We start from the raw sequence: 12,215 nt of genomic DNA on the forward strand, positions 1-12,215 counted from the left end.
TATGGTGTTTGGAAAGAGCAGTAGGACCATTATTGCTCTAGGGCCCAGACCACTATGAACCCTTCCCTGGATAAACAACAGCTATGGTGTTTGGTAAGGGCCCCGTGACCATTATTACTCTGGGGCTCAGACCACTATAAGCCCTTTCCTGGATAAATAGTCTCTGTGGTGTTTGGTAAGGGCCCCATGGCCATTATTGCTCTAGGGCTCAGAGCACTATGACCCCTTGTCACAATGATTCACGGCTCGATGCTCCGGTAAAAATGTATATACGTGAAACTGGTTATGCACGGATATAGCCTACTGGGTTTAGGCAAAAGACATAATGCATGAGAAAAAAGATATATCCAGCACAACGATAGATCCAGATAAAACTTAGCTTTTAATGAATAGGAACATTTGGTCCCATAAAAAACCCAACACAGACATCGAACAAAAAAACAAATTCAGCGTTATTCAAAAAAATTCATGTAGACATACCGGACTAACAATGACGATGCGACATACTGAACCGAAATCTGGATCTATCGTTGTGCTGGATATATGTTTTTTCTCATGCACTATGAACCCTTCCCTGGATAAACAACAGCTATGGTGTTTGGTAAGGGCCCCATGACCATTATTGCTCTGGAGTCCAGACTACTATGAGACCTTCCCTGGATTAATAACAGTTATAGTGTTTGGGGACCATGAGCATTACTGCTTTGGGACCCAGACCAGTATGAGCCCTTCCTTGGATAAATAACTATAGTGTTTGGTAAGGGGCCCATGAGCATTACTGCTTTGGGGCCCAGGTGACAATGTGCCTTTCCCTGGAAAAGTAACAGCTATAGTGTTTGGTAAGGGGCCCGTGAGCATTTCTGCTTTAGGGCCCAGATGACTATGAGCCCTTCCCTGTATAAATAACAGTATAGTGTTTGGTAGGGGGCCCATGAGCATTATTCCTCTGGGGTCCAGATGACTATGAGCCCTTCCCTGGATAAATAACAGTATAGTGTTTGGTAGGGGGCCCGTGAGCATTACTCCTCTGGGGACCAAATGACTATGAGCCCTTCCCTGGAAAAGTAACAGCTATAGTGTTTGGTAAGGGGCCCGTGAGCATTACTCCTCTGGGATCCAGATGACTATGAGCCCTTCCCTGGATAAATAACTGTAGTGTTTGGTAAGGGGCCCATGAGCATTACTCCTCTGGGATCCAGATGACTATGAGCCCTTCTCTGGAAAAGTAACAGCTATAGTGTTTGGTAAGGGGCCCGTGAGCATTACTCCTCTGGGATCCAGATGACTATGAGCCCTTCCCTGGATAAATAACTGTAGTGTTTGGTAAGGGGCCCATGAGCATTACTCCTCTGGGATCCAGATGACTATGAGCCCTTCTCTGGAAAAGTAACAGCTATAGTGTTTGGTAAGGGGCCCGTGAGCATTACTCCTCTGGGATCCAGATGACTATGAGCCCTTCCCTGGATAAATAACAGTATAGTGTTTGGTATGGGGCCCGTGAGCATTACTCCTCTGGGGTCCAGATGACTATGAGCCCTTCCCTGGATAAATAACAGTATAATGTTTGGTAGGGGGCCCATGAGCATTATTCCTCTGGGATCCAGATGACTATGAGCCCTTCCCTGGATAAATAACTGTAGTGTTTGGTAAGGGGCCCATGAGCATTACTCCTCTGGGATCCAGATGACTATGAGCCCTTCTCTGGAAAAGTAACAGCTATAGTGTTTGGTAAGGGGCCCGTGAGCATTACTCCTCTGGGATCCAGATGACTATGAGCCCTTCCCTGGATAAATAACAGTATAGTGTTTGGTAGGGGGCCCATGAGCATTACTCCTCTGGGATCCAGATGACTATGAGCCCTTCCCTGGATAAATAACAGTATAATGTTTGGTAGGGGGCCCATGAGCATTATTCCTCTGGGATCCAGATGACTATGAGCCCTTCCCTGGATAAAAAACAGCTGTAGTGTTTGGTAGGGGGCCCATGACCATTACTGCTTTTAAACCCAGACCAACATAAGCCCTTCCCTGGATAAGTAACAGCTATGGTGTTTTATAAGGGGCCCATGACCATTACTGCTTTGGGGCCCAGACCACTATGAGCCCTTCCCTGGATAAATTACCGCTTTGGCCTCTACTCTTCCCATATTGGCTAATTGATGTTTTTCCCAAGTGGGAGTACTTGCCCTCAGCCAAACCTATAAAATAAACCTCCATTGTATGGACATAAAGGCTTAGACATTAATATCGTGCTGCTCGTTTTCTAAGAAGCAGATTATTGTGTATATTTTATGTGCGCTGAAAATGGAACCGTGATTAATAATGTTTTGGCCAAGGGGAATTTTCGAGGTTTTGGATCGTACGAGAAGCTTCCTTGTTTTATAATCCCGACAAGAAGACCCCTTTGGCTAAACAGCCTCTTATCTCATTTATTTGTGTCTGCATGTGTTTCATTTTCAGTTCCAAAGAAGCGATTCTGCGAGTCCTGCCAGAAGTGGAGGAATGAATCGCACTGGGACGATGTTTTATTTCACTTTATTTGTATCTCGTATATGAGTTGTTGCATTTTCGTCGCTATTACTGGTGACTCCTGAAAGGCCTGGAGATTTATTAAGTATTATACGCCTGGAATAGAGAGGTTGCTTTAGGTAATTTAAAACACGTTAACAGTAGACATAAAATAAAATAACACAGTCGGTGTTAAACATATTAGTTATGTTTACTTTCAGTATTATTCAATTTTTATAAAGTGATGCGGAGATGTTGCGCAGATGGATAAACACGCTGAGCGAAAATATATTATCTGTCATTGAGATACTCAAAGCCTCGGCCTTGCCTATGTTAGTTTATATTCGAGGTGATGCATGCCGAGCGGAGTCTGTGCTCAAGTGACCTTTTGTCGTACCGAGCAAAAGAATCATTATAAAGTGCCCCTTTCAACCCAGCCCCCTCTAAAAGAAGGATGACTTGTAGGGTTGTGTTAAGAAATTTCAGCCATGGTTGAAGGCTCGTGCGGTTTCGATAACCTATAACAGATGGCATGGTGACCATAGTGGATGGGGCTACGGTAGTGGGCAACAAGACGTCAGATGGCATGGTGACCATAGTGGATAGGGCTGTGGTAGTGGGCAACAAGACGTCAGATGGCATGGTGACCATAGTGGATGGGGCTGTGGTAGTGGGCAACAAGATGTCAGATGGCATGGTGACCATAGTGGATGGGGCTGTGGTAGTGGGCAACAAGATGTCAGATGGCATGGTGACCATAGTGGATGGGGCTGTGGTAGTGGGCAACAAGATGTCAGATGGCATGGTGACCATAGTGGATGGGGCTGTGGTAGTGGGCAACAAGATGTCAGATGGCATGGTGACCATAGTGGATGGGGCTGTGGTAGTGGGCAACAAGATGTCAGATGGCATGGTGACCATAGTGGATGGGGCTGTGGTAGTGGGCAACAAGACGTCAGATGGCATGGTGACCATAGTGGATGGGGTTATGGTAGTTGGCAACAAGACGTCTTCTATGACTGAAAGTGGCATCTGCTCAAGCAAGAAGGGCTGCTGAGTCTGTCACCAGAACCCAGCCCTGCCGATATAGAGGTTAGGATCCCCTGAATCAGACGGTGTTTTCCCCACAGTGGTCAGGTAACCCACCTTCTTTAAATATGTGCAGTTCCCAGAGGTGGATCCGGCATCTTTCGGACATATATGACTTACCCTATAGATAAGATAAGATAATCCTTTAATAGTCCTACAGTGGGGAAATTTCAATATGTTACAGCAGCATAGTAATACAGAAACAGGATAATACACAGTAATATATTACGGAAATAGACACATGTTCTGAGAAGAGAAGATATACTAGGAGTCCATAGCAGAAATGGAAGAGAAGAAAGAAAGAGGGAAGACTTCAGAATCATTTAGTTTACTTTGCGGAGCGATCTTCGCTTGGTCTGATTTAGATTATGTAGCCTGATCGCGGTTGGATATGACATACGTGTCCTGGATAGGAATACCCCTTTAAGTGAGCCATACATGTTAAATTAATATTACCTAATCCTGCCATTTATGATTGGCCTGGATGATCATCCAATGTGTAAGGGGACCTCTTGACTTTCACCGATGGCAAATTTCTAGGGTAAAAAGGATTGGGTTGTTGTTTTCAACATGTCCAATCCTTTTGTTCTCAAAGAAGCTACAAGAGGTGTCTGGCAGGTGTCTCCCTTTTTACAACATGTGCATGCGTGGCCAACAACTATCTAAAGTATGAGGGATCTTTGTGCTTTTGAAAAGCTTTGCGCAAAGAGTCTTAGGGTAAGTTCACATGGGGTTTTTTGGTCAGGATTTTGAGGCCGTAGCTGCTTCAAAATCCTGACCAAAAAGATGGCTCCCATTGAAATCAATGGGAGCTGGTCAGTTCTTTTTTCCGGAAGCCGTTTGTTCCGGCTCCCGGAAAAAAAGAAGCGACGTGCTCATTCTTTCAGGATCCGCCTGAAGACGCTCCCTCCTCCCGACTAGGCCCATTCATTTGGGCCTAATCTGGAGCGGGGTGCGCGACTGGATGCCGGAGCCCTGTGTGAACTTACCCTTATACAAGTGTGGCCATACCATGCTTGGTCCATAGGTGCCATTGTATTGGGTGCTATTCTGTAGTTACTAGGGTGTTTGTACACGGCATTCATTTCACACCGTCATATACTGCGTGACTACGCAAAGCTTTTTCGGTGGTCCACAGGTGGGCTGTGGGTTTTGGTAATCAGATTTATGACAAACTGTGGTAGGTACATTCTTAAAGGGAGGTGTTGAACTTGACTTGTATCCCTGATGTAAGTCAGGAGGTTTCTAATGCAGCAAGCTGCCTCCCAGCTAGAAATTTTTGATATTAGATACATTAGATCATCACATAAAGTGTGTTTGTACAGAAGAACCAATTATATCTGCAGATGTTTGTATCATTTCTTAGAACCTTGATGACACCTCCAGGATCCATTTCATACTGTTCCTTGTCCAGTTGTCTCCTTAATGCCAAGAACCCCACGGAGCAGTGACGCAGCGATTCTGGCCTCTTTAAGTCGGGCTTTGATTTTCCTTAATTGTGCCAGAAGACTTGATCGTACATGAATTGACTGCAGGCGGTGGAAACCCTGGAATGTACCATGCTTTTAATCGTATCCAAATCCCACTTCATAAGTTCTGTCTGGAGTGAAGCCTTCTACTCTGCACCTAGTCATTTATGCTCATCTGCTTTTCTGCAGCCAACAAATCTGATAGAGTGCAAGTCAGGAATATCAGCTAATAACTATTGTGCTTTTCTTTTATGTTTTTGGAGGATTTTTTTATGGTTTTAGATTTAGTTTAATTTGGTCTGTATTTATTACTCATTTAAATGTTATGTATACTTTTTTAACCATTTATTGATCCGGTGTATCTGAAAAATAAAACAACTTTGCAAGTAGTCTTGGACTGTCTCTATGTGTAGTCGGAACCTGCAGTCATGTGCCTAAGGGACAATGAAAACACATGACTGCAGAATCAGACTACACAAAGCATGGAGACCAATCAGGCTACAAAGAAGGAATGTTGGAAATGTGTAAACCTGGATGACCAGGTTCCTCGTCTAGATTTGGAATACAGTTAAGGGTTTTATTCGGAATCTGTCATGATGTTGGACCTTCCCATTTTTTGCATAGAGATACACAAGTCCGCATATAAACTGTTGAAACAGCCAAGACTGTCTATTCAGGTACTTAAAGGGGTTATTCAACTACAAAAAGTCTGCAAAAACATCCACAGCAGTGCTAAATACTGTTCAGTTGTGCACCCTTTGCTTTGCTTTGTTTTACTTCTGTGCCTTGTATCAATGTTATTTACATGCAGAGAATCTGTAGATAAACTACATTTCTACATTGATTCATCTGCCTCCTCTTTTGTGTACCCTTTCCTTCTCCACTCTCCCCTGCAATGAAATTACATCCAAGGTCACATGCTGCTGTGATGGCTGAACTGCTTACAGGGAGGGGTAGCGATCTTGCAAATGAAACGTCACATCTGAGATCAGTGACTTAAAAATAAATCAGAAAAATGGTGCTGAATTTATACAGGGTGTATATATTAGGAAGTGTTATGTATTGATGCATCCTGTTATGTGGCCCTTATTTGTTTAAAACAAACGGATAACCCCTTTAACTTTTTTTTATTTTAGATCCATTGAAACAATTAAAGGGTTGTTGAAGACTCAGTATTGATGGGTTATTGGATCAGTGGGATTTTTTTCTTTTTTTCCAAGTAGATTGTGACCACCCCATTTAGGGCTCACAATGTACTTTTTATTTTCCTATCAGTATGTCTTTGTAGAATGGGAGGAAATCCACACAAACATGGGGAGAACATACAAACTCCTTGCAGATGTTGTTCCTGGCGGGATTCGAACCCAGGACTCCAGCGCTGAAAGGCTGCAGGGCTAACCACTGAGCCACCGTGTTGCATCAGTGGGATTTGACTCCTCAAACTCCCTCAAATAAGCTGATGTATGAACATTGTACAGAGCGTTGTATTGTGGCCATGTGTTGCTATTGTATCTCAGCTTCCATTCACTCGCGCTGTAGTTTTTTTATTTTTGACAGTATATCCACTTTTTTGCGTTTTCTGATTTATGTTTCTCCTTCTTTGCACAGAACATGACCATCAGATAGAAGATGTCTTTGGCCTCAATGGACAAATCAAACACAAGCTCTTCTTTCTAAAGCAGAACGTTCCAGCTGATGTAAAACTGGTACTTATCGGCCATTCCATTGGGTGTTATATCATCCTGGAGATGATGAAGCGATCCCCAGAGCTGAAGGTAAGTTATTCCTTACAGGAGCAATGATCTACAACCACTTGGCAATTTGGCTGTGATCATACAAATGATGTTTTTCCAAAAATTCCTCCTCTTCTTTCCATTGAAGGATACACAACGATAGTCATCATTTCTGCGACTGTCCTTATCTACCTTGTATTTTCTTTTTTAAATATAATTGTACTTAGGGCTGGGCAATTTTTGATAAAAAAAAACAAACAAACAAGAAAACCCTAAGTTTAATGTGGGAGGTTGGATCAAAAAACGGAATCATTAGGAATAGAGATGAGCGAGTAGTGTTCGATCAAATACTACGGTATTCGAAATACTCGTACTCAATCGAACACTACTAGCTGTTCGAAGTTTAAGGTTCGATGCAGAACCAGAGTTGATTGGCAGAATGCTATACATTCTGCCAATCAACGCTGGTTCTTCTCTTACCTTTAGAAGTCTTGTCCCTGCGGCGTCTTCCGGCTGGAATTCACTCTGCCTAGGCATCCGGCCCAGGCAGAGCCGACTGCGCATGCGCGGGCATGCCCTCGCATGTGCAGTCAACTATGCCTAGGCCCCGATGCCTAGGCAGAGTGAATTCCAGCCGGAAGACGACGTCACAAAAATGCACATACATTTTCCCCACGAACGCCACAAACATCCAACTCACATCACCAGCTCTGCAAATTCACACACTTTGGACCACAGAAAGCCCCAAAACTGCACATTCCCCTCTCCAACCTAGCCCCTAAACATACACAATCACATTCACATATACTTCGGCACTTTCACACTCACCTTCACCATCGTGCAGGAGCCAACCTGTTTCACTCTCTGGCCCAGCCATCTTTACCGACCCCCACCACTGGGAGGATCCGCGGCTCCGCCCACCAGACTACTCCACTGTCTTCACAGGAGCATGCGCACGTTACACACATAGACAACGTGTTGGCAGCACGCCACCATTTTGCTCCTCCACCTTGCACAGCAACACCCGACAGCGTGACTCCAGGCTGCTACAGTCCCCGACACCGCTGTCACCTCCCTGCTGTTTGGTATTGATGCGCTACCCACCCGCACGACACTGGTAAGTACACGTACGATTCTTGCATTGCCAGGACCTCTGGCCTGTATAGTACGCTGTACCGACAACTTACTCTCCATCATAAACTGACCCATCTCCCTCCGTAGCCTATCTATCTACTTAGCCTCCTCAACACTCCTCACACTAACTTGCACCGCACTTCACCCCCTTACTATGGGCCATGCCGCTGATGTTCCGATACCAAACACCCACCATAGCCGCCGCTTATTGCCATAGCCCTGCTGGCTCCATTTCCACTGCCTGGGCTCCGTTGCCGGCACACGCCGTTCCATTACGGCGCATGCCGGCACTTCCCCTCTACCAGGTGCCCGGGAGCCGCACCACACACATAGCCTGCTTCACCCCCCTGAGCTCCCCCATTGCTGCACACATTCCCTACTCCGTCGCCTTTTCTGACCTATACCGCGGCGACACGCATGCCCGCCATACCCTGCTCAGCCACCCTCATGTCCCCCCATGATGTCCCCCATTGATGGCCACATTCCCTCCTCCACCGCCTTCTCTTACCTGTACGGCGCCTCCGGTCTGTCCCTCGCTGCGAGTAGCCATCCTACTCCTGGTCTCCGCCGCCTACACTGAGCTACGCTGCCGCCGGCAGATTACTATAGCAACTGCCGGGTCTCACACGCGTCACTCTCAGCAAAATCTGTCCAGGCTGCTGCAGGCTATGCTACATAGCCTGCAATAGCACTGGCACAATTAGGCAATGCATTGCAATACATTACTATTGCAATGCATTGCCTAATTGTGCATTCTTTACCACACCCCCTGCTGTTCTACAACCCTATTGTTTGTCAAGCTGCTGCATGCAGCCTGCAAAACTCAGTCAGGGGCCGTTCACACGGCCTCACGCGCTGCTCATTTTCAGCTTTTTTGGGAACGGAGCACCGCATGGCGCTAGCGTATACCCTGCGTTTCCCACCGTAAACGCCGCGCCGTAAATGGCGCCGCGCAAACGCGGCATATACGCTAGCGTGATGCAGCGCTACGTGCCAAAATAAGCACTAAATGAGCGCCGCCTTACGCTGTGTCAATAGCCCCTCACATTGTTACATAAAAATGTCTCACGTATTCTGTAACTTACAACAACAACATATGAACTTACATTTCATATCCCAGACCTTTTACACACTACTACAACCTTGCCCGCAACTGTATTTACACACTTCTACAATCACCGCAGACAAATTCGCGGGTACCAGCTAGTTGTACTATACTTTCCAATAGACTGGTCATCTTATATTGCTTCTAAAATAGGATAAAGGTTTTGTCAAAATGTGTGAATTTCAGATTTATTTTCTCTGCTCCGGAATCTGGAATAGTCTTATCATTGTCAATCCACAGTACTGGTGGCAAGGTGAGATGCTTTGGTCCCAGCTATTGGAAGGTATTTGTTGGAGATGAGATCCATCCGTTGTAGAGGACAATAAACAAGAACAGCACCGAGCTGTATATGGTATAGTATTGCTGGGTGAGGGAATATTATGTTATGTGCCAAAGAAACTCTCTCGGTGGAGTTGTGAGAAATTCATAACTACCAGTAGCGTATCAGAACCGTTTCACAGGGTGAGAATGAGCAACAGAATCTAAATCACCAGTGATGACCAGAGGACCAAAGTAAAGGATAGCCGCACTTCACCCGGTAGATGGATATTAACCTCTTTATTAAAGTTCAGACAATACAACGCGTTTCGGGCATCAATTGCCCTTTCTCAAGTGTACATGAATGTATCCAATTGAGCAGCCGCCAATCAAAGCAAGTTAACCACTATTTCCTATAGAGACGAGTATCTGCCACCTACTACCCTTTTAGACAATATCCAACCCATTAATTGGATTGTCTGGAAATGATAGGAAACTCAAGATTGGCCAGGTTGGGTGTAAAACAGATAAGAAATCTGAATACTCACCTATCCTCCCACTCTACGCTATACAGTCCTGGTAATGAGCCTTGAGACATAGCTAAGGATATCCGTCAAACCTGAGACACACATCTGTAGACAGCTTTTTAGGAGTTGTGGTTCCAAGGAAGTACTGAGTAGGGTTGTGGTTGGCTAGTAGTAGAGAGACAGGTTTCTTCCTTCTGGAGGAGAGCTCATTTCTACACTTTTTCCCCTTGGATCTAGGCAGTGAGGTCTAGTATCTTCTCTGAGACAAAAGTTCAAAATCATCTGTGCTCCTTATATAGCAGATCTGCGATGTCCAATGTCAAATTGAAGAATGGAGAATAAATTCTTAGCTGTTCTTCCATTTATCTTCATTCCTTTGATCCTATTTTGTCTCATATTACAATTAAAATGGAAAAATGTATAAAGAAATGACATCTTTCTATGTTCCAGGGAATCACCCAATGAAATGTGCATGTTTTTTTTTTTCATTGTGTTAAGCGGATCATACATGTTATGCTAATGTCAACCAGATTTGCCTATTTCAGTGGGACAGGATGACCATATAATGTATGTGGGGGCCCCCTCACTTTCTCCTGACATCTCAGGAGGCCTCATACACATTAGGTGGTTGGATGTTCTTTTCGAAATTGGTAAAACCTTTTCATATCTCTTGACGGGCAGATGTTGAGAAAACAAGGATCGGGTGTTGCATTTCAAGAAGCCTGATCCTTGCTTTCCTTGGGACATAAGAAGTATAACATTGACTTACTCACATCCCTCCATTAAGAAGCCGACTGTGCACACAGCATGTTGACTGACAGCTACCTATTGTGTATGGCCAACCTAAGTCACTTTTCTATAGTGAATTATTATCAACAACAGCAAAGGATCAGGCATATCAAAATCGAACATGCTGGATCATTCTCACAAAATTTGACATTCATTTCTGGCTTGAGTTAACTCTGCAAGGATTTAGCTACATGCCTTTGCAGAGTTAACAGCTACAGAAGGTCATGCAGCGGTAGTAACATCCGGATATCCCAAAAAGAAGGCAATAACGGTTTATTATATGTGCTGTGTATACAGCTATGAAAGCCATCGTAAGGTGGCCTCCTCCCAGCCGTCATGATCCACCAGGGAACAAGGAACTACAGAAGCTTCTGGGTCTTACGAGAGGTTTTCACTTCCGTTTGGGTTTCCGTTTGGGGGGATCCACTTGGGAGCCCCCTCAACGGAAACCTTAAAAAAGTGGTTACCCTCGGACCCCTTAGACTAGGCTTAGACTATGATGAGGGTCCATTGGGTTTACGACCGAAACATGCGAAGAGAAAAATCTTGCTTAAATCCCTGAGTGTAGACAGGGCGTAGGTGTGAACCTAGCCTTACAGGACCCAAATAAGCCCTGCAGCTTATATAAGGGGCCCCTGGTAACTGGGTGATTAAATAAAGTATGATTATGATTTTATGTTGGGGGAGTGGGGTGGAATCTGTAAATAAATTTAAATAAAATAAAGTGTACTCTCCATTGCCTGGTTGCCCGTGTCCATTCACTCTTGTACCAATGCATCAATGCTGGAGTGGAATGTCATTCACGTATATCACCGATACCTTTCCAGGATCCACTTGGGCCACTGACTGATTTCAGTGGTCATATGAGGCTGAGGGCTTCTGGAATCGATGCATCTAGACCAGGGGTAGGGAACGTACGGCTCTCCAGCTGTTGCAAAACTACAACTCCCACGGAAGTGAATGAAGCATGCTGAGAGTTGCAGTTTCGCAGCAGCTGGAGAGCCGAAGGTTCCCTACCCCTGATCTAGACCAATTGGACAACGGTGGTTTATAACAGAGCACTCGTGACAGGTGAATAAGCTTTATTTTTTTTACTTTATACCTTTGCCGTCCTGCACATGAGTTGCTTCAATTCCTGGACAATCCCTTTAAGTATAATGTATCCAAATAATTTAAAGCAATACAAAAATAATAATAATGACATGCCGTATATACTTGAGTATAAGCCGACTTTTTCAGCACATTTTTCATGCTGATAAAGCTCTCCTCGGCTTATACACGAGTCAGGGTCCACGGAGCACAGAAAACTGGAAGGACCTGGAAAGGGGGAGGTCCTTAAGTGCTACTGCTCTGTGATTGGCTTGTCATGAGGTAACCTAACTGTGATGTCATCAAAGGTCCTGTAGCCACTGGTATGTAACATCTGCAGATAAGGTTGAGTCTAAATCCTAGTAGCTCCGCCCACACCAGAGTCCGATCACATGGTCATGACGTCATCAGAGGTCCTTTAGCACACTAGGATATAGCATCTACCCTGCAGATGAGTGGCCAGGATTCATTGTGTCTTATGGAAGATGTCTGTTGTATGGAGGAGAGGAAGCTAC

The 12,215-nt window shown here is 44.8% G+C and overlaps 1 protein-coding gene across 3 annotated transcripts in view; it reads left to right on the forward strand.

Annotated features, from left to right (window-relative positions):
• LDAH (lipid droplet associated hydrolase) overlaps positions 1 to 12,215 on the forward strand; it is a 171,785-nt gene that overhangs the window by 67,964 nt on the left and 91,606 nt on the right. For all 3 annotated transcript variants that reach the window (XM_075269199.1, XM_075269198.1, XM_075269200.1), the window contains one exon: positions 6,674 to 6,840. In XM_075269199.1, coding sequence (XP_075125300.1) covers positions 6,674 to 6,840 — 167 coding nt within the window. The remainder of the gene's footprint in view (positions 1 to 6,673; positions 6,841 to 12,215) is intronic.

The sequence above is a fragment of the Leptodactylus fuscus genome, chromosome 3 (genome assembly GCF_031893055.1).
Source record: "Leptodactylus fuscus isolate aLepFus1 chromosome 3, aLepFus1.hap2, whole genome shotgun sequence".
Taxonomy (NCBI): domain Eukaryota; kingdom Metazoa; phylum Chordata; class Amphibia; order Anura; family Leptodactylidae; genus Leptodactylus; species Leptodactylus fuscus.